This window comes from Corvus moneduloides, chromosome 8 (assembly GCF_009650955.1).
Source record: "Corvus moneduloides isolate bCorMon1 chromosome 8, bCorMon1.pri, whole genome shotgun sequence".
Taxonomy (NCBI): Eukaryota; Metazoa; Chordata; class Aves; order Passeriformes; family Corvidae; genus Corvus; species Corvus moneduloides.
In genome coordinates, this window is record NC_045483.1 from 21,295,626 (window position 1) to 21,320,823 (window position 25,198).

General features: G+C 40.7%; 1 protein-coding gene across 3 annotated transcripts in view; it reads left to right on the forward strand.

Moving 5' to 3' along the window:
* The first annotated feature begins 16,173 nt into the window (after window positions 1-16,173).
* VCL (vinculin) overlaps window positions 16,174-25,198 on the forward strand; it is a 63,210-nt gene continuing 54,185 nt past the window's right edge. For 2 of the 3 annotated variants that reach the window (XM_032115567.1, XM_032115568.1), the window contains exon 1: window positions 16,275-16,613. In XM_032115567.1, coding sequence (XP_031971458.1) covers window positions 16,446-16,613 — 168 coding nt within the window. In that variant the 5' untranslated portion in view covers window positions 16,275-16,445. Of the gene's footprint in view, window positions 16,614-25,198 lie in introns of all 3 variants that reach the window. The other variant, XM_032115566.1, reaches the window with a different exon arrangement.

The window sequence follows — 25,198 nt, forward strand, 5'->3', positions numbered from 1 at the left end:
ATGAAGTGGGTAGACTATTCCTAGAATTACGGGAGACGGCATAAACGATCTGCTAGAAAAAGTCTGCAGCTCTACTCTGTATGTTGTGACAAGTGTTAGCAAATGGGCTGCACTGCCCTCAACTGCTGTTGAGGCGCTTCCTGTCAGGGATTTAAACATAACTAAGGGGATATGCTCACCTCTCAGGAGAATACTAATAGCAGTTTTGTAACAGTAATAGACTATTGTTACCAAAAAGCATGTTGGAACATCACAGACTATATAAATTCTGTCAGAGAGTCCTACGTGAGCTGCTTGTCATTTCCCAGGGTGTCTGAAAGCTTTGCAGACTCTGGAAGATATTCTGGAAGATGTTAAAACTCACCAGCAACACTCATGACTGAATGGATATTTCCCAACTTCCATCCACAGGTAAAGCCTCCTATACATTACTTATTCCTTTGTGTCTCTTCACAAAGGTACCTCGGGTACACCAAGCTCTGTGCAGTTTTCTAGCCAGCACAGACTGTGCACTGTGTTTATCATAGCACTATCAATTGTGGTCAGACACTGTTGACCTTTTTTATTGCTGAGCTACTACCTGCAACTTCTACAGAAGAATTTTATTGCTTCAAGAAGTTGGATTTAGTGAAGTAATGTTCAAAGTGTTTATGTACACAGTCCAAGGGCAGCTCCTCCTCTGCTTCACAGCTCTCTTTGCAATACCCAGCACCTCTGGACTGTCAAGAGTGTTTAAGTCTAGACTGAATGTGTTTGGGAATAATGTGCACATACCTAAAAATATAATTCTGTTGCATTAGTCCTGGTAATGCTAAAACAAGGAAGAAGTCTCTGGACTTTTTTCCTGGTCACAGAAGTTCCTTGAAGTTCAGGGGTAAACTCCTTGCTCTATTACAGTATGTGTGCATTCAATTACTTAATTCAGTGACATGAGGATTTCAGCAAAGATATTTCCTTGGGTGCTTAGGACTTGGATAAAATTCTGCAAAGTTGGGCTAAGTACTTAGGAAGTCTGGGTAAATAATGGCTTATGTAGAAATTATGGAGATTGAGGTATAAGGTCCCCTTTTTTTTTGCCTTGTTTGTATATAAACTAGTACCTTATATTAAGTATTCTTCCACATGTTCAAATGTTCATATAAACATTTGAGAGATATGCAGAAGTCTTACAACAGTACAATTTACACAGAGTAAATAAATCACCCCCATGTAAGAAAGATATAACTATGCCAAACATTTCAAGAATGGGAGCTCAGAGAAAAAGAGATTGCCAAGACATAAGTAGTATCACATCATCTCTATCTGAAATCTAACACCTATAGATAAGAATTTAAGAGAATGGATTCTCAGCCATGTATATTACTGGAACTAGAGAGGTCAAAAGAATTACCTTAGAATACCCAGAACTGGCAGAATAGAACCAACAGTGTTGCACACCTTGGGATGTTGCAACTCAGGTACTTATTCACAAATGTATCCAAGACCATTGGCTAAAACCCATAATAAAATTGAACTGTGAAACTAATTCTGAGACCACTTATTGACACCTCTGAATGTGATGTGTAATTACTCTGTTCATGTCAAATTGCATAAAATAAAAGCACATAGAGACAGTGCTCTCAAATATTTCAAAAAGACGCAGTACAGACTAAGCCTAAAAAAATGACTTAGCAATTTCCAGGCACTACTAAAGAATGAAAAACTGTTTATTTTTTAAAAGTCTCAGTTCCTTCTTTTCTAAAATAACACTTATCCCATGCCAACCCCAGAAGAGAGTACTACACATCAGCTAATATCTAAACCATCCTTTGAAAAATACAGTGATGAAAGAATTTGCAAAGAGTATGATGACATGTAAGTAATACCATTACTTGCAGCGAAAACAGATCGTCCACAACCAGGGAGATCAATCTACCAGGAGATAAATTGATATTATTATTCTTACTGCTAAACAATACTTCCAGTTTCTTAATAACAGTAAATTTTGGCAGCAAAAAGATAGGAGTATTTATTGTTCATAATCTCAAATCATCATGTATTTTATCTGTATTTCTTGCTGATTACAATGGGAGTTTTGTGAGCTCATCAGTTTTGTAAATCCAAACACTTATGAATGTCTTTTTGCCAGTATGCGAATCACGCAGCCTGTGAAATCCCACCCTAATGGGATTTTCATGTGTAAGGGAATGAATGCATCTAAATTTTGACCCAGCACTATTTCATGTCCAAAAGGAGTTTGCTTTATCTTCAGGTTACAACAAAAGTAACAGAAGAATTCACTTCCACATGATTGGGTGAAAAGAACACCCACAGTTTCCTACCATGAGTGGGAATTCCTAATTCCCATGAGTAGGGTTTCTTAAACCTTCCTCTCAAAGTGTCAGGACTTGCCACAGTCTGATTGAACTTGAAGGGGTCAGTGGTCTGATCTATATGACAACTGCTACCTTCCTGTGGAAAGCCTGTGTAAGTATTTGTGCTCCTAGAAAATGTACAGAGGAAGTACTTTGTATTTCTTATCTCAAATAAAGGTATCTTTCTCTGCTTTTGGAATACTAAGAAGTCTGAACTCATTGTGGCTGTAGGATGCTAGCCCGGAAAGAAAAAAGAGAAAAGAGAAACAGCCTGGAGATTTTCATGAAGCTCTGGCACATTCCATACATATGGAAACTAGCAGTAGTGCCAAATTACCTCTTCTCACTGTAAAAGCTATCTTCTGGCCATAGCACCCGCAAGAGAATACATTTCTAAGGCGTCAGCTGCCATCTGTTTCATTTTGCAGGCCAAGGGGGCAGTGACACCTTATTTCCCATGTATTGACCTGCTTGAAATTCAGTCGACAGAGAGCAGAAGGTGAAAGTAGAAAGAAACAGTTCAGTAGAAAGAAACAAAACTCCTTTGATTTTGTGTGAGGTGGGAGAGCTACACACTGGATATGGAGCAAAGAAGCACACTTCTCCATTCTGTAGTTATTATCAGCTGCATGGTTTATTCCCTGGGATGCTCCTGCAGTGTCTGTACCTTGTAACGTACTCAAAGTCAGCCATAACTTAAGAGTATTTAACATGTTTATAGCAGGCTCAAAGCTCATTGGGGGCAATTATCACCATTTTAAATATAACTCAATTTATGTTTGCATGCACTTTTAAGTTGTTTTGTTATCAGTAAAAAAACCAAATTATTTTATCATAGTGGCTACTCCTCTCCTTAGGTCTCCTTTTTGGTCTCAGCCTGTGTCAGAGTTGAATCTTTCCTAAATGACTCTTTCCAAATGAATGTCATCATTATATTTTTTACATTTTATTTGCTTTTATTTTTTCTTGTCTTTTCTTGTTTTATGTTTTTCTCTTTTTTTCCCCCCAATATATATTAGCAGTTTTATATTTTATCACAGAACAACTGAGTCTGGGACACTATGGACAGGGGCTGGGCAAGATTCTTTACATAGCTCTTCTGCAACAATGCACCTCAACCCTTGGCCTCTGGCAGCTGTTGTTCTTCTAGTCCTGCATTTATTAGGGATTTCTCTCTTTGCTCCCTGCATGTCCACACTCCCTCTTGTTCTACTCCTGTGCCACCCAAGTTCTTGCTTTTATGCACCTCCTGCAATTCCAGTCCTGGACTGGAGAGACCCTGAGCAGAATCTGAGGGATGCACATTTGGCATATTGAGCTGTTTGTGGGTTAGGTGGACTTTGCTTTTTTTGTTTGTGTGTTGGGTGTGTTGGGGAGTTTTTTAGTTGGGTGTGGGGGTTTTTTGGGGGTGTGTGTGTCTTTTACTTTTTGTTTTATTTGCTCTTTTCCTAATGTTTTCTTAATGTTCTCTTAGAGACACAGGTCTGAGTTGCAACTCTACTCCTTCCTATTTTGTGGGGGGAGAGAGCAGAATGGCAGCAGCCAGGATGCAGCATTTACACTTCCTCCTTCTCTCCCCAGCGGTGTAGACTGCTGCATGGTTCCATATGATCTGCTGATCTGCTGGATTTCAGTGCAAAGGCCACGGTCCCCCACTCATACAGCATCTCCGTGTTCATCTGCTTGCACCCACTAAAGGTTTTGTGAAAAGAGAACATGTGTCTCAGGACTAAAAAATCAGCATATCTGCTTTGGATTTTTGCATCTGTGATATTACTATTTCTTTAAAAATATATTAGTGTTCTTTTTGCACTCACTATTTTTTGCTGTTTTTAAGAAGACTAATGGCATTCGTTTGCTACTGTGGAATTGGATGTAATTTTTCTTAAAGCCTAACCAAAAATGCACAAATTCAATGACCTTGTTATCTGTTGTGTTACCCTGATCAATGTCACGGACATAATAATCTCTTTCCTATTCCATGTAAGAAAGACCTCATGCAATGCCATCTGCTCTTGCATTGGCAGGCTTATTTCCTATCATAACACGTGGCAATTGATATTTATATCTCATCTTAGCATTGGACATTTGACATGCAATCAAAGGGGTCCCCAGAGTACTGGAGTCCTTTCTACAGCCACTTGAAGGGCACTTGCTCTTAGGGTTTAAGCCTCACAAATCCATGAACCATGATTCTCTCTGTACTTCAGATATTTAACTAATGCTCCTGTATTGTGCAACAAGAGAGTTAAAAGGAGAACCAGACTTCAGTGTACAGTAGTGAAGGTTACTAAGGTCGCCCCGGGATTGTCTCAGCTGCAAGATTTGGAAAGCAACTCTGCCATGGTGATACACTTCATAACCATCGAGGACCACAATTAGTCCTCAGAAACACTTCCTGTACAGAGCTTTCCAGACAACAGCTAGCGCAGCAAATGGCCTTCCCTGCTCAAATGCACATTTGGAAATACACTTAGTGATATTATTTTAAACTCTTCCTGAAAGTTATAGAAGTAGTGGCTTCCTACAGCAGCAGAAGGAAGTTGACATCCCAAGGGATTTGTGTTGTGGACACCTGAACTGTATGTACTCATATGTGTGTGTGCATGTGTGTAATTTCTTAAAATGCTTTGCCTCAGTTTTAAGCCATGTTTTTCCTCTCCTTTAATATTAATTTGAAATTAAAATATAGAAAGCACATTTCCTGTGTTCACTGTTGTTTCATGGACAAAAAAATCTCCTTTCACAAAATCTTTCAGCTACTCAAAGCAGTCCTGTCAGTAGAATGATTAAATTATGTTCCCAAAATAAATTTTCTCCATGTCTCAGTCCTGTGTTCAGAATCTGTTTTCTTTACCTCATTTTCAGATCTAATTTTCCCAGGGTTTCTATTGCATTATATTCTCTCTGCCTTTGCTTCCAGTCTCCAAGAGAAATGCTAATTAAAGACACATGGTATTTTTAGGCTGTATTAGTTAGACATTTTGATTGAAAATAGGATTGCATGAAGCCATGGAAAGTTGTTTCCAGGCTTCTTTTTTGGGAGAGAGATGCCATAAGCTTACTCCCAACTTACACGAAGGAGATGCAAGGAAAATATTTCATAGAGAGTGCCATAAATACTGTCACCAGTACAGGCTGGGGGCTGATGTGCTCAAAAGTAACTCTGCAGGAAAGGATCTCAGCAGTTAGGTGGACAATGAGCTGTTCATGAACCAGCAGTGTGCCCTTGTGGACAAGAAAGCCATGGGTATCCTGGGGTGCACTGGGAAAAGCATCACCAGCAGGTCGAGGGAGGTGATCCTGCCCCTCTGCTCAGCCCTAGTGAGGGGCATCTGAAGCGTTGTGTCCTGTTCTGGGCTCCTCAAGACACAAGAGACATGGAGCTCCTGGAGCAGGTCCAGCAGAATGTGACAAAGATGATTAAGAGACTGCAGCATCTCTCTTAAGAGGAAAGGCTGAGGTAGCTGGGACTGATCAGCCTCGAGAAGAGACCACTGAGAGGGGAATTCATCCATGTAAGTATCTGAAGGGAGAGGGATGAAAGGATGGATCCAGGCTCTTCTCAGTGGCGCTGGGCAATAGGACAAGAAGCAACAGGCAGAAACTGATGCACAGGAAGTTCCACCTGAACACAAGGAAGAATTTCTTTACTGTGCAGGTGACTAAGCACTGGAACAGACTGCCCAGAGAGGCTGTGGAATTTCCCTCACTGGAGATATTCAAGAACTATTTGGATGCAAGCCTGTACAATATGCTCTTAGGAAGACCCTGCTTGAGCAGAGAGGTTGGACCAGATGACCTCACCTGTGATCCCTTCCCAACCTTACCCATTTTGTGATAAGCATGTAAATCAGGTGCATGGGAGTACATGCATTAATATAGATATTTATGTACATATTTAATGTATAATGTGCATATATTTAATATATGAACAATTCTTTTCTTACAGCTCATGTTTTGTGTGATAAAGGCAGGCATGGCATTTAGAAGCTTGTTCAGCAAGCAGTCCCTGCCACATGACTAGATGCAAGCCCACTCCATGACCTGATCCACGGCTGTGCTTCTCAGATCACTGTGTCCATGGTTATGCCAGGATATGACGACACAGCACATGTTGTTTTCCCTCACATTATCACTAATTATCAAAAGGGAACAGTACTGTGTTTATACAATATATATCTTTGTTGCAACAGAGATGAGTCAATTCTAGGAGAGGAAAAGCTCAGTCACAGAAAAAAGGATGTAACAGGAACAGCAGATAACTTACTTTCATATTGCACATTATTACCCTGAAGTGTCTTATTACCCTGACACAAATTTTGGTCCTTCTTTCGTGAATATAGGTGCTAGAGCAGAACCATTTCACAGGAACAACATGAAGATGCCCAATCAGGCCATGTGTGTCTTCTAGCACAGTATCCTGACTCTGATGGTGGTCAACAGTAAATGTTTATGAAAGAATACAAAAGGGGGACAAGAATAAAATAACAATTCCCAAAGTACATATGTTCAGCTGAAAAATCCAAAGCTGGAGATCTTCTTGATCTAGAAATAGTGTGTCTCTGTGTTCAACAGACCGTGATGGATCTATTTGTCAATTTCTTCAAATGGCTTTTGAACTTTTCTCCATATAAGTTTTTGGAATCGATAATTTTTTTGATGATGATATAGTGAAAATATATCTCTAGTGAAGTTATAAGCTCTTAATGTTCAGAACCCCTTATTTTGCAATTTACAGCTACAGGTAGCTTTTTTTTTTTGTAAATTCTTTGGAATGGAAGCTGGAAAGCAGAACCAAATCAGGCATCAAGGTTTAAGCCTTTTGAGACATAAAATAAAACTTTCAAACAGCAGCCACAGCAACGTCTTCTTACAGAATAAAGCCCAAAATTTCTTCAGTTAGGTAGAAACAACTTTATCCAAGTTGCTACATTTCCTATTTTGAACAGCTCTGAAATATAAAGATGTCGTTTAGTAGCCCTTCTACTAAATCTTTCACTGATAGCACAGTAGCAGAATCACTATGACTCAACTTTAACATACATTTGAGAGACTTGTGAATTGAAATTTAGGAGTCCTTTCCACTAAAACTTGCACTTTTCATCAACTTGAAAAATGTTGATGCTTTACCTAATGACACATAAATAATATACTCTTACATGTACCACCATACGACCTTAAAGAAACTCAAATTCAATTGCTGTTTAGACAGCAGAGTCAGTTCAAGAGGTTGGAAACACAGTGCAATCAATTCTCATTTGCTGACAGAACACAGGATATTTCCTTTAAAAAGTTTGAAAAGAAAAATAGAATCTATTGCTCCCAACTTCACCTTGACAGCGTCCCAGGACAACAAGTACCCGTGTCTCTTTCACAGCCATTCTTGCCTGAGCTATTCTAGAAAATGTATAGTTCTTTCAAAATCAGTAGGAAAAATAGCCTACAAATTATTTTCCTTCCTAAGAAGTCCACATCCACAAGAGGAAGGCTTTTCTAATGGCATTTCAATTTGTAAGACTTTGGCGTAATTTTCCTTGTTTGTTTCTAAAAGCCAGATTTATCCTCATGCTAACAAAAGGTCCTACGCCCAGTCTATAATGCAGTGAACAAGGGTACCACTTACAAACAGTGACCCACTAGAAATGTGAACCACATTGCACTCCCCTTCTCTGTCAGCTGCCCTTGCTGCTTTGGCTCTGTACTCCTTTGGCCTGTAGGTCACTGCTTCTCCATGTGCCTGGCTGACACACAGCTAGCGCTGTGGATCATGGAAATCAGATGCCTTAAAAATCTGCAACAGCTAACTACAAGTGAATCTACCAGCAAGTAAAATCTGTTGAGCCTTCACTTTTTTGGGGCTATGATACATGGAATATTAAAAGCTCTTCTCAAGCCTTTGAATCAGAATTTGCAGAATGTGGGGTCTAAATATTGGTGAATTTATTTCTATTGGGAGAAAATGTTCTGGCAGAATTTCAACCAGACTTGGCACTGAGCCCCAGTAATTTTCTCACAAATGTTCTTCGTATGGGTTTTCCTGATAAAACTGTGATCCCAACAGATTGATATTGGCAGAGTTTAGATACACACTTGGATCTGGAATAAGTGCACTACTACACACTTAAAATAGAATTGAATAGCCGCACTTCTGTTGTTCAGGCCCTAGACAGTTAACATAAACCATGCTTCTTTCTGCAATCACAGTGCTTGTATTTCATTCCATCACTCTGATGAAAACATGACAGCAATTACCTTTCTGAACAAATTCCTAAAAGCTCATATACTTCCAACTATTTTGTCCCTTGCTGTGCTGAGGATGGCTTCCCAGGCTACTACGGCTGCTTCTCTTCTCCCATATTTGGAAGTTGGCCTTCAGCATGGAGATCCCTTGTGGGTTTGTGTTTAAATTCCAGAGTCACTGTTGCACATTACCATTTCCTTCAGCTGATGTAAATCAAATACAGTATGAGTGAAAAATGTGAGTCTAGGCTTGGCTAACTGCTCTGCAAGGGGAACTGTGAAGAAGGCAGAAAGTTTGTCTCAGGAAGCAGCGTTTCACAAGCACAGCGGGACATTGCTGAAGCTATTGCCCCTCTTTTGGCACCAGTTTGCACACGCTTTACCATTGAGCTGGCAATGCTGACACAGTATGCAACAGTAGACAACTCACATGGAAAATCTTGTTGCCTGGCATCAGGGACATTTTTCTATACACAGAACCCAAAACCAAAACAGGAATTTCCTTTCACCCCTGGCATTTTAGGGCATTTGCAGCAAACTTAGTAGCTCATAATTTTTGCTTCTCATCCTCCAGCAGCTTCAAGACAGCAGAACCCAAACAGCTCCTAATTTCAAAAAATGTTACAATTTTTATGAATCAACTGTTGCTTTTTGTAAGTGGACTGAATACATATCATATTGCATATAATGCCTTAAATAGGAAGTATTTTGAAACATTTTAACAGAACTAATAGTTTATAGCCAAGCTCCTTTAGGACAGGATTTCCTATCTCTGAATATTGACATGGCAATGTCAGCTGTGTAATGGGGCAAAAAGCCACTAACATTTGACACCTACAGGAAAGCAAGGCAAAGCACAGGGATCTTCCCTATGGATAAGAGATTCACAGTTTAATTTCTAATAACTAGGAATCTAGCTATAGAGGAGAACAAGAGAAAGATGATCATGTTTTTGGTATATCGAAGAAATTCTAAAACAAAACTTATGGACATAACATGCCAAGCGAACAAATTTTTCAGGCCCAGTAATGTAGCATGAATTGATGTCATTCTGGATTCTTCCCTTTGCAGCAGGATAAAACTCTCACTACAGTCCTAATGATCTTTAAAACCGTAAGTGCCAGTGTTGAGTACACAGTCCTTTTCATAACACCACTGCATTTTATGTGGAACAGAGAACAAAAATGTTCACAAAGCAATCTTACAATGAGTCCTACTGAATTTTCCCCAAGTACAAGGTCCAATTATATGAAAATAACTGCAAGTTCAGGATCTGGGGGCAGGAAGAAGGAAGTATTTTTGCATTAGGTTAATTGCCTTTATTGTAATTACGTGAAGCTCCTCTGAGACACTTGAAGAGTTTTAGTCAAGATGTTTTACTGAATACAACACAGATAAGAAACTCAAAAGTGTGTCAAAAAAGTGTATTTGTTCTGTGGATTTATATCTCCACTGTATATGGAGGGAGTATATACATAGATACAGAAATTAAGTGCCATCTAGCATTTTCTCTTTTAAGTTTAATTTGGCCATTTAGTATTTTCTGATGTTAGTAAACTCCTATACCTACTAATATATGGCTACAAATCTTTAGCCTGCATACTAAATCAGGTAATTATATAAGCCATAAAGAACCCATGAAAATGTTAAAGATCTCTACAATTATGCAGTTAAAAACCAATCACATACAGGCATATATTGAAAGAGTTCATTATTACTCCTTATAGTACTACTTAATTTCAGCCAGTGGCTTTTCAAGAAGCATTGGCCAGTCTAAAGGCTTTGACTTTGTGGTGAATTTGAACATAAGCAGAATTGCAGAACCCCCGAGCCTGTTCATCCTGGAGGAGGGAAATAAATAACTTATGAGACTCCAAATCAGCAGAACACTTAAAATTTCAGACCAAACTTACATTTCCCAATACACACGTGCTTTAATACTTGAATAAATCAAACCCAGTATGAAGAACCACTAGGAAAGGAGTTGATACATACAAGCACCTAATATTAGAAGTTGGGAAAAAAGCCTGCAGAAGCACTGATGAACATGTAGCCGCACCCCAATTAAGTACTGTTTAGATTATCTTGGAAACTGATTTGGATACAGAGGTCTTGAAATGGAATTGAATAGAACTGCATGCAAAAAATACTTAGCCAAGGACTGAGTATCAAGATGAGTTCTTGCAAGGCAGACAAAAAATATGAGAACTTACTGTAGGCATCTCACCTGAGATATCTGACCATTTGAGTGCAAAGTAAAACAGGGGAAGCTTAAACTGATCAACAGGAGTAATTTAAAATAGCCTTTCCTTTATAAGGAAATACACCAAGACCATACAAGAAGCTAGTTGCCACATCTCAGCTGATAGATGCAGCAGCTCTGTAAACTGCTTGATGACAAGAGTCTTACTGCTCTCACAAACATGTTCTTGGAAAGGAATCGCAGAGCAGCAAAGGTCATTTAAAGCCAAATGACAACATCCATATGAAGTTTAATATTATTAACTTAAAACACATTTGAGATCTTCGGTTTATTTGCCTCAATTTCCCTGTGTCAGTGTGTAGAAATGACCATAAATATTAGCCAGAATCACTATTTGCAAAATGAATGTTTAAACTATTAAAATGGTCACCTACTGTGAATAAAGGACTTGGATTGTTTACCAGGTAGTCAATTATATTGACAACCTCTGAGCCAGTATACGAGTCAAGCTCCTGAAAACTACCTGTTCCTTTATGAAAAACCAAAGTCTACTGTAGGTTCATAGTAATGATAGCACAAGAGCAGAACGACTTTTTGTTTGCATTTACTGTGAATAGACTGTATAATTTTAACTGCACATACAGTACCATACGTGCTTTACATGTACATGATAATATATTTTCACTGGCAATTTTTTTAGAAGAAAAGTTGGAAAATGTTTTTTTGAATCTCATCCCTAGTTAGCAATTTCTAGAATAAATACACAAAATATATATATTTAATATGCTTACCTTTCTTTTCTACATGTTTCATGTTCTTAAAAACATTCTCTAAATTTTGTTGTTACAATTGTTGTGATACTTACTCCACAAAAAACCCACTTCAGAATGCAGTGTAGCTAATAAAGTGTTTTGGGTTCAGAACAGTTGACACAGTAACAGAGAAGAAAAAATGAACCACATTTATACTCTTGGCTTCCCAGCAGAACTTCTAGCAAGAAGCCCCTTGCAGGAGACAGGGAATTGGTAGCAACCTTCTCTACTGACCTAAGCCCCACTATGTCTGCACAACAACAGAACACAGCTAAAGAAGGGCAGCTGGGAACCAAGTGGTGTTGTGTGATGAAACAAAGTTCGTATTCTATTCAACAAAGGAGCTGGATGACAATTGTGATGTAAATTTTCCAGCTGTAATAGGCTGCTCCCATGTAGCTCAGATAGTGACTGATGATGAGTCAGTGTACAAAAATTCTGAAGTAGGTATCATTGCAGTTCCTAGAACACAGCCAGCCAAGATGCAGAACTAAACAGAACCTAACCTGGTTTCATGGCAAAACTTATCTAAATAATGGCAAGCACTTTGGCAGGCCATCGTGGTGAAGTTACACTATCAAACACCTTAGTAATCTGCTCTTTCTTTCTCCAAGGTTGTCATTTATTAGCCATGAAATTTATTCCTCCTGTGCCCGTTACCTACACACTAGAGCAGTATAGTAATACCATTCTACAACAAACTCATGACAAATTTAAAATTTATGTTTAAGGTGGATTTTACCACAGAATGAAAAAAATCCTTATTATTTAAAATTCAATCATCCATTTGTTACCCCTTAGATTATCCAAAGTTAATGCTTGATAAGAGGGAAATGCAGAACATCCACTGATCAATAGTAGCCTCCAATCCTCCAGAAGCTGATAAAAGAGACTCTAAACCTTAAATTTCAACATATGCTTAAATCTTCATAGGATCAAGACATTGATACAATCCAGTTTATGCAATATATGAAGATAGCATTCCTGTACATTTTCTCAGGCAGCTAATTAGTTTTTACTCAGAAAAGTTAGAAGTTGGTGCAGTAAAGGAACAACATCGGATCGTTCCAGGGAAAAGTGATTAATCACAACCAAGTGTATTTGCCTAGAAAGCATAATTCTTCTCTGCTGTGGTACCTAATACTGAAAGTAACTACTGTAAAACAGAGGCTAGTGCTTCGAGCTAATCAGAGACACTTCACTTCAATGAAGTATTAATACTAACAAAATACCTTATAATTGCAGACAACTGCAGGTTCACGAAGCTCTGCAAATAGTTCAGTTCCACTGCTCCTGCCACTTGCAGCTGCAGTGCCATGTACCCTGAGCATGGGACACAGAACTCTCCAAAAGACACGGTGGCAGAGGATGCATTGCAGCTACGCTTTGTGTAAGCACACGGTGTCCTCCCTTTTTCTACCTAAGCCCGTTACTTCTGCCATTCGAGCATCTCACTTACCTCAGTGGAAGTAAAGAGAGAATTCCTTTGCTCTGTTAAAAGACTTGCCAAAAGAGGAGAATTTATTTGATCATTTGGGTCAGAGAGACATTATGGTCCTAAAGACAACGGAGATTTCTGTCAGCAGAAGAGTCTGCTGACATCAAATTCTCTGCAGAAATGGGTTTAACTGGACTCACCTGAGAGCTTATGAAATACTAAAAGACTTGGAAAGAATGCCTTAAAAGCTAATCCTTTCATTCTAAGCACATTAACTTATTTGAGATGCTGGTCACCACTGCCATTCTAATAATATATACTACTTCTTAATAACGCTAACATTTTGAGTGTGTGGAAAGGAGATTTTGCATCCCTTTGTTTTGTTTGATATGCAATACTTTATTGGAAGAGGACAAAAGAAATCACATTTCCATCCTGGGCTTTATAAACAGAAAATACCCCATCTATTATTACTTTCTAACCATCTACTAGGACCCAATGAATTAATGATTAATGTAGAATCTAGGGAAGCAATATCACAGTAAGAAACTGAACTTTTTGAAAAAAGTACCTGCCTCAAAGCTGTTACTCATATGCCATCAATGTCACAGCTGTGAATACTGCAAAGGAAAGAGAAAACACTGAAAATTTAGTACTTCAAAAGAAAAAAAAACAACCAGAAAAGCAGTGTTACATATATTGCCGTTAATTGCACAGAATTTTGCTGGATGTGGCTTCAAAAATTAGGCAGCCACAGCAACAGCATAGAGGAAATTTCAGTGATAGGCATGCAGTACAGTTACATAATACAGAGAATAAAATTTAAATTTTGTATGGGCAAAAATTACACCAATATAAGCAAAATAGTGAAACAAACCCTTAATACCAACACATCCCAAATACAAGTAGATTTTGGTTCTGTAGGTAGGAAAAGTTTCAGGAGGCCACCAAAAATTTCCATCTGTTCTGTATTTCAATTTGGCTGTAGCAACTGTACCTATTTGAGCCACCAGGTCAGACTTCTATAACGATCAGATAACACTTTTCCATTATATATGAAGACATATGTGTGAACATGCATATTTCAGCCATAAGTCAGTATACACAATTCTAAATCTAAAGCAATTATTTTTAATCGAAGTGCTTAGCTTATGTGCAAGTCCCACAAATGACTAAGTATGTGGGGTTTATTAAGTTTGTATACTTCCATAAAACAGAATTTAGCAGATTATTAGACATGGACTAATTGCTTTTTGTAATTCCCAGCTCCTGCACACTGCTGTCCAGAAGGATTTTTATCTATTCTCATTATAACTGATCCATAGTATGTGAAAGAGGAACTGCTAGGAATGTGTATACTAAAAATGGGACCTGCTATACAGCCAATAGCAAACAACATAAACAACTCTTACAGTGCACAGTTCAAGTAACTTAAAACACTCATCACTGCTGAAAGACTGATCCTGTAATTATGTTTTGTATGCCAATAGCATAATTTGATTATCTGTTATCAAGCCTACAGGTATACTGCTTTGCAAACCAAACGGGAGTGTACAACATGGAAATTAGTAATATGACTTCTACCACTGGAGAATCAATAAATACACAGAAATATAATTCCCAGCATACTGAAAGAGAACAGTAACCAAACCAAACAAACTTCTGAGCTTAAAGGTGTTGCTAAGATTTCTTAACCCTGAACAAAATCTGATTTTCATCGCTTTTTAGGCCTACAGCTTGTAACTGTCCCTGTAACTTCAACCATGACAATGCTGGTACAAGTTACAAAGAGATCCTTGAGCCCACACCAGCCTTACTGATTTAATTGATCTTTCTATATGTCCCTGTGTCTTCTGGTAGGCCCGGCTGCGTTCAAACATTGCGCAGAAAACACACTGTTTGCTCTGGAACATTTCAGAGTGCAACCTAGTCTGACAGGGACATTGATTTATGGCTTAAAATAGCAGCACAAGGATAAAAACATCTAAAAGCCAGCAATAACTTTACAAATCAGAACCTGTGCTCGTGTCATCAAAGAAAAGAAGAAGGGCAGAGCGTAACTCCTTACTCACGTTTTATTTTATTACCACGAGTGCTGCCAGTGCCACAAGAGACCCTGCCCGGGGTACGCCGGAGGGCGGGCAGCGCTCGTGAGGGCTCACAACGAGCTGGCCTGGGACTGGCAGCCACGCTCTCACACCGGCGCCACGGGAAAGCGGGGATTTATGTTCCTCTCTGACCACGGTTAGTACTCCTTCTCCCAACACCACGCCGCTCACCCAAGCGTATTTAAACAAGCTCCTGCTGTTACCGCCAGTCATAGCGGTAAAACCCAAGCCGAGGTTCACTCTCCCCGTACATGCAACCCCAGGCAGCCCCACGGGGCTGCTGCCTCAGCGCTATCCCGCCGTGTCCCCTCAGCCCTGAGGGGCAGCATGCGGGGGGCGGCACAGCGGGGACAGCCCTCCCCACCTAAGGCGAACAGGGAGCGGAACGGCAGGGACAACCCTCCCCACCCGAGGCGGAGCGGGGGTGGAAAGCAGCGCCCGCAGCCTGTCGCCACTTTTCCTCAGTGTGGGCGGAAGCTTATGGGGCCGCGCCCAGGGCGGGCCGCGCAGGGCGGGCTGCGGGGAAACCGCACGCCCCGCACGAAAGGGTGCGCCCCAAGCAGCGCCTAGGGACAGCTGGCCCGGCCTGGAGCGCAACCTCCCCTCGGCCACCCCCATCCCAGCGATGCCCAGCCCCACACACCCGGCGGGCCTCCACGCTCCGCCTCAGCCCAACGGAGCGAACTTGCGCCGGCAGCGGGCGTGGCGCAGGAATCTCGCCGCCCTCGCCCCCCGCTATCTCGGCACCCTGGCCTTAATCGTGTCCTTATATGGACACCAGAATGCCTGACGTCATCTTGACTCTGGGAAACCAGCGCCCGCGCAACCAAGCTTGGTTGGGAAGGAGGGTGGTGCGGGAAAGGCAGGGGGTGGAGGGGGAAGGAGGCTCTGGAATGTTGATGGACGCGGCGTTGCGCCACTGGGAGCGGCGGTCCCAGCTCAGCCATTGGGCGAGGCGGCCGGGGGCGGGAGCCGCGGGAGGGGCGGGTTGTGGCGGTTGAAAAGCCGCCTGGCTGAGGAGCGGCGCTAGTGCGGGGTGGGCGCTGCTAGCGGGCAGCAGGTTCGAGTCCTGCTCCCGTGAGCCTGAGCCGGCAGCCGCTTCTCCGTGTGCTGTACTCCGCACCGGGGCGAGGGGAGGTCGGAGTGGTCGTTTGGTTTCCTGTTCTTTCTCTTTTTCCTCTTTGTGCGGAGGCTGCGGCTTTCTCCGTGGGGCGCCAGCCCGCAGAGACAGAGTTTGCCAGGAGTTTGTGCTGAGTTCGGGCCCCGGCCCCCCGCCCCGCCGCCGCCATGCCCGTCTTCCACACGCGCACCATCGAGAGCATCCTGGAGCCGGTGGCCCAGCAGATTTCCCACCTGGTCATCATGCACGAGGAGGGGGAGGTAGATGGAAAGGCCATCCCAGACCTCACCGCCCCCGTGTCGGCCGTGCAGGCCGCTGTCAGCAACCTAGTGCGGGTGAGTAGTGGCGGCTGGCCCGCCTTCTCCCGGGAGCGACTTTGGCCGCCGCGGCTAACTTGGGAGTCCGGCGGCGCCCGCCCGCCCCGGGCTGTCGCGGACAGGTGTCCCGGCCTCCGCCCCGTGAGGACGGGCCGGGCGCGGTGGCGGGGCCCGGGTAAGGGTTAAGTTGGAAGTCTGTCTGGACCTCTGCAGCTCCCGCCTGGAAGCCGCCTTCGTCTTCCCGCTCCGGCTGGCGAAGGAGCCGGGAGAGCCGCGCTGCGGAGCAGTGAGTTGTCCCAACAGCCAGTTGCTCACCGTCTTGGGGCGAAGAAGCCTTTGCCCACCTGAGGAGCGGCATCACATTAAAGCGCAGTCAAGCGCGGTAGTTGCTGCTGTTCCTACCCGCCCCGAAACTCCTCACAGATGGCTCTGATACGCTGTGTGGTTCTCTGCTGCCTAGGAAACTCTATTTTAAGTGTATGCGCTATAAAAGGCAAAATAGTTACTTGGCGTGAGCCTATCCTAAAAAACCCAAACCCAACCAATGACAAAGCTCAAATTTCCCAGGCATTTGGGTTTCATTTTTAAATTGGTGAAGGCTGGCCGTTCCTTATCAATGCAGGAGTTGAGGCAGGACAGACCTGTGGTTTCCAGGCAAAGTCTGGAGCTGTAAATTGTTCTTGTTACGTAGCCTCGAGTATGAGTTACTGTTCGCTTGTGGGAAGCTAAAGGTGATAGAAATTTGGCCTCACTCTCTCGACATCTTGAAGGCAGTTATGCATAGCATGTCTCTTTTAAGATCTGAGTACTTGCAGTATGGACACTGCAGCTTGAGAAGTGCAAGTGACTAATACATTTGAAATGTTTTAGTCCTATTAGCACTTTTATAATCAACAAAAGAATAACGAACTGTTGCAAGACAGAAATATTTTCTTTGATATAGAAAAAGCACTGTGACATTGCCTACTCTTCTATTGCATTGAGAATTACCTGGTGGTACTTACCATTCACCTTTGTTAAGCTTGTTTACAGATACTGAACTCATTTTTGGACACCATGTGTTGCTTGCTCATTTTGAATCCTGTGAAATTCTGAAGTAGTTCTTGGCAAGAAATACCCTTTGCCAGTAAACTTTGCCTTAAAATGAATAGCTGTGCAAGTTAAAATACTGTGTCACTGCTAACCAATGTGTTAATGCACTGAAATCATGAGACTTGTGGGCATAAGAAGCTGTCAAGATGACTAATGTGTGTGATGTGTTTATCACGTTTTGGCCTGTAGTACTTGCTACCGCTAGAATAACTTGCCACTTCGAGGTTTAGCAGTTTACTACAGTGTAACTATATATCTTGGTCGCCATGACTATAAATATTACAGACTGTCTAGAATACTTGTGCTTCCTGCTGACTATAGAAGACATTCTTCTTTTTATGAAGAGCACTTGTTCTTCAGCAATTTGCTGATGTAATAGGTGTTTTGGCTGTAAGGGTGTGAAGCCTGTGTATATGAAATACTTTTCCTTGAAAGGAAGACATTGGAATAATGCTTTGCTTCTGTGAGCTAACTCTGTAACACTGGATTGTGTGACTGTTTTTCCCCACCCCACCTTTCTCTCAAAAGAAACTTGATGTGATAAAGTCTCATTTATTAGAGAAATGCAGAAACAGAATTGGTTTCTTTTCTGCAGCTTGCTAATGCTAGCTCTTCCTTCATTTTGGACTGTTTTGGAAGCCTCTGGTTCTCTTGCCTGCTAGTTAGATAAAAAGAAAGATAGTTGAATTATTTTTTCTGTGTTTATCACAAAGAGCAAATAGAAGTGGTGTAATCTGCAGTGGTAATTACCAGGAAGATGCCCTGGTCTGTTAAAATGCAGCTTTGACTACATTAGGAAAAATGCAGAAGAAAGTTCTGTTTCTTGTCTGGAGCTGTGTTTTCAGTGCATCATTCTGAAGTGTAAAGGTGATTTATGAAACAGCAGTTTCACAGGAGCAGGAGAATTTGTGCAGACAGGTTCTCGAATTACGAGCCTTCTGGTGGCTTCCCAGGTGACAGCAAAGATGGAGTTGTTAGTACAACCAAGAGAGTAATGTAGCTGCTGGCTTGTTGTGTTGCTTGCTGTCTGGTCAGGGTTCTTAGTGTAGTGTGAGTATCACAAAGTACATAAAGGAAAGTACTGAGGAGCAGGGAGTTTTTAAATGATAAATTAATGATAATAAATTAATTATTATTAATAAAAATAATGATTAATAATGATAAATTATTGATAATAGCAGCACTACTCTTCAGTTGCCCAGCCTATAGTAAGGATTCTGCGGTTTGGAAAATGCAATATTTAATTGATTTAACTATTGTGTCTGTATTTAACTGCTGGTAGCAGTGTTTGAAGTGTTGAGACCCATTCTTGTGGAAGGCATAGAAGATGTACTGTGAGAGAAAATGGGCTAGAAAAAGACTATATGGCTATAAGGAAGGACCTATGTGCGATAACTTGAGCATTCCTGAGATGGAGTTAGATGGAATACACTATTCAAGATGGAGCAGAGGTTGATAGATATGAGAGTCTTAATTTAGGACTATTAGATGAGTCAAAAGGGAGTCCTGCTCCTAAACATCCTGACTACAGACCTCTGTAAGAGAGCTTTCCTTCAGCATGCATTCCTGTGTTTTCTGTATTTTCTCTATTTTTCTGTATTTTCTGTCCTTCATGGTTATCCTGTATTTTAAGGCTTGCATGAAGCCATCTTAAATTACATGGGTTTTTTAATGTAAAGTTTGCACACTCAAGTAGAGCTACCATAGAGATGCTTCCTTGTCAGAACCTAATTGTAAAGTAATTCTGGGGAGGAGATAGTCCAAGTCATTGTTGAAGTTAATGAAATAACAATCTTTACAAGTTAGTCTCTCCTGTGGTAAAATACCAAAGAAAGATTTGGTATTCTGTTTGCAATATGCAACAGTTTGATTCCACTGCATCTTGATTATTCTGTTGAGGAATAGCTTTTGCACAATAATTCTGAAATAGTTTTGAAGTATTTTGGTGAAATTTCTTCACTGTGGGATAAAGTCCTTGTTGCCTGTGCAAAAATACAATGTAGAAGTAAGCATCAGAAGCTTTTTTACCCAAAAATCAACTTGGACTGGAGCCAAGAATTTTAGGGAGAGGCTTCAGATACCACAAGACTGAATGTATTACATTGGTCCTTTTTTTAACTGAAAATCCTAATGTTTGTATTGGCTTATATTTAAAGTGGATGTGTGCCTCTTATGGAAAGGTTGGCGCTTGGTATTTCTTTAAGCTAAAAGATGTGATACTGTAAGTCAATAGAAGTGGTGCTGTTCGTGGGTAATAGTCAAGGCTACCTAATAGATATGGAATGATTTTGATCTTGCTAAATATCCTATTAGTTCAGAGGAGAGTGAAATGAAATTTTGAGTTCTAAGTTGTCAAACTTCTCAGGGAGGAAAAGAACCATGTAGTGATTTTCTAGCTGTTTCAGGCTTTTTTTTTTCCCTAATTGTTTGATTTTTTTGTTGGTTTTATTTTTTTTTAAAAACTCATCAGGCCTCTAGCCTATTGTAAAAAGAGGGATTTTTATCAAGGATGACTGCTGATGATGCAGAAATGGTAAAGCAATCACACACGTTATATAAATAGTTTTATTTCATGGAGGAGAAAAAAATTGTGAGTATGAATTTATGAGCATTTATGTTCAGACCAATGTTATATTATTGCCAAACAAAGCAAATTCTGCTCTGATGTTGTAAGCTCCATACTGCCTTCTATGGATTCTGGCATTCTGTCAGTACAGGCACAGCCCGCTCTGGTCACTTCTCTGCTGTTTCAGACAGAACTGCCTCAGAGCAGTGTTGCTGTTGCCCTGCCAAATACCAACAATACCATGGGTGAAGCTGCTGAGTTTGACAGATTGGGCAGTAATTCTCTGCATGAAAATTAAGGTAGTAGAAGGGACTTGGAAGGTAGACATAATTTAAAATACTGGAGCAGGCTCAGCAGCTCAAAGAGGTGTTGGTTTTTTAGAGTCCAGGCTGTTCAACAAGGTCAGTGGTCTGAAAGATCTGACCTGCTTTACCTGAGACCAATTACTTGAGACCTACTCTGTTTTTGTGTCTTTCATTTTCATAGAGCTTAGGACATCTGAGCAAAGTGATGCTCCTGTGAAATCTTCATAATGGAAGATTTAAGACCCTAATGGTAATAAATGAAGTGGCTGAGATCTTTCATAACAGAGATCTGCTCTGAAAAAATAGTGCTTGTCTATTTGATGATGCAACTTCTGCCTTTCTATCCTCTGTGCTGTCCTTTTGTATGTGGATCTGTTTCACAAGTGTCTATATGCAGCCAGTTTCTATTACATTATTTTTTAATGGGAAAAAATTGCTTTACTCTCTATTAAATGACTGATGACCACATTTCTTGAGAAGGTGTTACTGTTGGATGCTGTGATATGCCTTTATTTACCTATTGAGGTTTGGAGGCTTATGAAATGTTACTGACACCTTTCTGTATCTCAGTTAGTAGCTTTGACTAGCTATGTCAGGCCTGGCTAGGTCAGGCTAATCATCAGGAAGGGTCTCTTAGGTTATAAATATCCTGTCTCGTAGTCAGGGTTTATCAGATGTTTCTTTTAAGTAGATCTGGGCCAAACACTATTTAAAAATGTAAATAAAGGCAGTCTAGAGTAAGTTTCAGCTTAACTGGAGGTTGTACTTGATGGGAGCAAGACCCTATAGTACTGGGTCAGACAGTCATGTGTGTCAAAGGCTTTTGTGACTTCCTGAAGTTGTGAGGTCAGTCTCTTTAAACTGCTGCCAGCTGAAGCCCACCCTATCTAGGCACAACTAAAACTACCCAGATAGCTCTTAAAACAGATGGAACTTGATACCAGTACTTTGGCAGAGACGTGAAGTTTAAACCAAACAGAAAAGTTAAGTTTGGGAGTATTGCATTTAGTGTAGCTATTGCAGCTGTCCTATCTCTTCTTAGCAGAGGAAGAAGCAGTAATCACCTGAAGCCACTGGCATGTTCCGGCTGTATATCCATGGGCCTCTGACAGGTGAGAAGTTGCCTGGGGTTGCAGGGCCATTTGGAACAGGCTGTCCATCTTCCCTGGACAGGCTGTAAATTGCCTACTGATACCTGCAAACCACCAACTTGGAAATCACCTGTTTAAATGAATTTGTGAGGAACGCAGCCTGCCTTGAAATCCTTGTCATTGTCATGATTCCAGCAGCAAAAGTCAAATACATGGATAAACACCTGGAATGAGGAGAAATGGTCTGATTGTTGTGGAGAGTGGATGGTAAAACAGCTTTATTATCCTAAAGCTTTCTTTCAGCATAGCTGACTTGCCTGTAACTCAGGGTACAAAGAGGGGAGTGAGCTGTTGTGAGCACCTTAGTGTTTCTCTTTTTTAAGGGGAAAAATTAGCTTGCAATATGTTTCTATATTTATGTATCTCAGAAAAGGATGGAGAAGAAAGGAAAAAGATAAGCTTTTTTCCCCTTGCAGAATTTTCTGTGCAGCCAAAAGATGACTCTAAAGGGGGTTGTGGCTTCTGCATTTTTTCTTGATGTTTGTAACTTGTTGTGGGATATGTATAGATCTGTGCCTCCCCATCTCCAGTTTATTATGTTGTTACATTTTGAAGCTGAAAGAAATGGTCAAAAGAGCAGATCTCGTGAGAGAATGAGTCTTTTCACTACAGGTTTCTATGTCTTATCTATGAGTAATAGAAAACTGTGATTAGTGTACAAATAATAAAAATTTCCTTTTTTTTTGAACTAGAGTATCCTTCAGTGTACAGCAATTTCTTCAGGGATCATTTGCCATATTGTGGGAACTGTCCATATGCTCTGAGAAAGGGGATTAAAAACCCCATTAGGGTGTGTGTATGGGAGGGGCTGGGAGAAGAGTGATTAATCAGACAGAAAGCAACTTTGTAATAACAAAACACCTCATAAACTGCTTTCTTGCTTTTATCTGTTAGGAATCATCTTTACTTAGGTGATTAATTAGTTTCTGGTTTGAACGGAATAATCTCCTTGTTCTGTTACTGCGTTTGGATACACCAGTCTCCTCCGTCAGCTTTAAAAGGATTATTTTGTTCTCTCTTCCTTTGAATGTGCATAGAGATGGTGAATGTCTCCTCATATGCTTACTTTTTTGGGCATAAAAACTGGGACTATTATTGTGGAATGGACAGTCTTTAAGTGGCAGTTGGACTAAAAAGTTCCATATGCCAAGAATCTGGTGAATACCACTCCTGCTCTGGAGAACTTACTATATGCTTTCTGCTGCATAAGTCAATTATACCACCTCCTGTGGGAGGAGTTAAACCTGTGTTAAGGGCCAGTGTTTTTAGCAGTTTATTCTTCCTGATTTCTTCTAACTTTAGAGAGTGATGTAGTTTTGCTTTGTACTTTGAAACAAGAAGATGCTTTTCTCCATATAGTGATATTGGACTGTAGATGTGGAATTCCTTTTAGAGGCTAATGAAAAATTAACCAAACAAAATGGTTCAGAAATGTGCAACTTCAGAACATAAATGAAGTAATTTACAAGTGTTTTCCCCTTCCCAATGTAGTTGAAATTTGGATTGATGAAACAAATCTTTGAGAGGACTAGGTGGGTGTGGATCCAGACAGTGGTTTTAAAGATGTGTTAGCAAATGTGGTCTTAATGCTAGTTACTGGAAATGATGCCAAATGATTTTTCAAAGGAGAGAATAGGCCAATTCTAGTCAGTTCTTGCCTTGAGTACTTAATTTTGGTAGTGGCTTTGCATGTAGTGAAGACTAACTTTTTATCCCTGCTTCTCTGTTTTCCACTTGCGTGTGTTTCTCCTGAGCTCCTGTTTCTGACTGCATTGCTGTACTGAGCCTTACTGGCTTGACACTACTCACACTGAAAAGCAAGTCAGGCTGGTAAACTAGATCTTAAGAAACATTGCAATGTAATTTTTTTTCTTTAGTGACAAATTATATTTTATCGCTTGCTCAGTCAAATGCTGAGAAGTGGTTCTTGATACAGAACTTCTCTACAGCCACAGTTCTTAATTTCTGTGAAGTGATAGCCCTCCTGACATTTATCTTTAAACACAGCAATAGGAGTATTGTTGTTATTGAATTTGAACAGTAAAGTGTTTTTGATGTAACTGTATAATTGTTAAAAGTTAATCCACTACATTAATTGTAATGTTTAGTTGTATAATTTCTTCCTTAATTTTTATGACAACAGGTGAGAGAATTAACTCTAAATATTGTCCTGTAATTGGAATCTAGAGTAACAAGTGTTGAGCCATGGTAATACACCAGATGAGTGAATATTGCAGCTACCTTCATTTCAGAAGGTACTCTGTGGATACAGGGTGACTTGCTGCATGGGGAGATAAAATGATGAAACGAAGGCTGGATCTTTTTTACAGTTACAAATATTTCACCAATAAGTATTTCTTCCAAACACAAGCCTAGCATCCTAGCAGCTCAAAACTGAACTTGGTGGGGGGGAATTGGGGCATGATCCTACATGCATAATACTTGGAAGTAGGTCTGGTTTGTCTCTGGGGTTAATCAGACCCTAGTGCTTCTGTGAGGATATGAAAGACTGACTAGACAATCAATAGAGGGGGCAAACTTTTCCTTTGCTTACTTTGCCTAATAATTAAAGTCTACTGAGGTGTGACTTGTACTTGCCCATATACTGAGACTAGAACCAAAGATTTGTGTCAAAATACATTGAACAACTCACTTTGTAACAAATCTCTTATTCAGAAGTCAGTATTGTTCTGATGCTTCAGGAGAGCTCTTTACAACATGAATAATGAACAGCAGTGGATAGTGAAGGGGACAGAAGCAAAAAACTGAAAACCTACTCAATATCAAAGCCTTTCCCAAGTTAATGAACCTGTCAGCATGTTGACTCTTAGTTGATGATATCCAACTCTTCCTCTCACTGAGAAAACATGTGTTGGAACAGTTTCCCAGTATCCTGATTTCATGGGTAGGGTAGGAAACTGGTGATTCATGATGGGTTTCTCCAGTAAAGAATGGAGAAAAGAAACAAGCTGTTTCTGTTGGTGTTGGCCTAGGATACTTATGAGGAGACCTATTGTAATAATGTGGTATTGCATTCTCAATCAATGGTTACACCCACAGAATAGCAAATGTAGTTTGAGCTTCTTTCACCAAATATAAATTTTCCTTGTACCAAGCTCTCAGTGGATCCTGGGGACCTGGGATTGCTGAAGGCAGATTGTGCTGGTTTGGAGAAATTGGAGGAAAATATCCTCTGATAGAAGGCAGGTTACAACCATCCCTCCCCCACCAGGTTCAGGGTAAAGAGCTTTCCTTGGAGGAAAGTGAAAGAGAGAAAAAAACTATTTAACAAACACACAGGAAAAGAATAATAATGCTGAATAAGAAAACCTCTCTCTGTGAAGAGAAACGTGGGAAGATTTCAAGAGTCCTTCTGTGGGTGTGGTCTCTCTCCTCCTCCTTGGAGTTGGGTCAGTGCTGTCCCACCTCTGGGGCCTCGGTGGAAAATTCTCCCAGTGTGTTCTGATGTTGAAACAGTCCAGAAGAGAA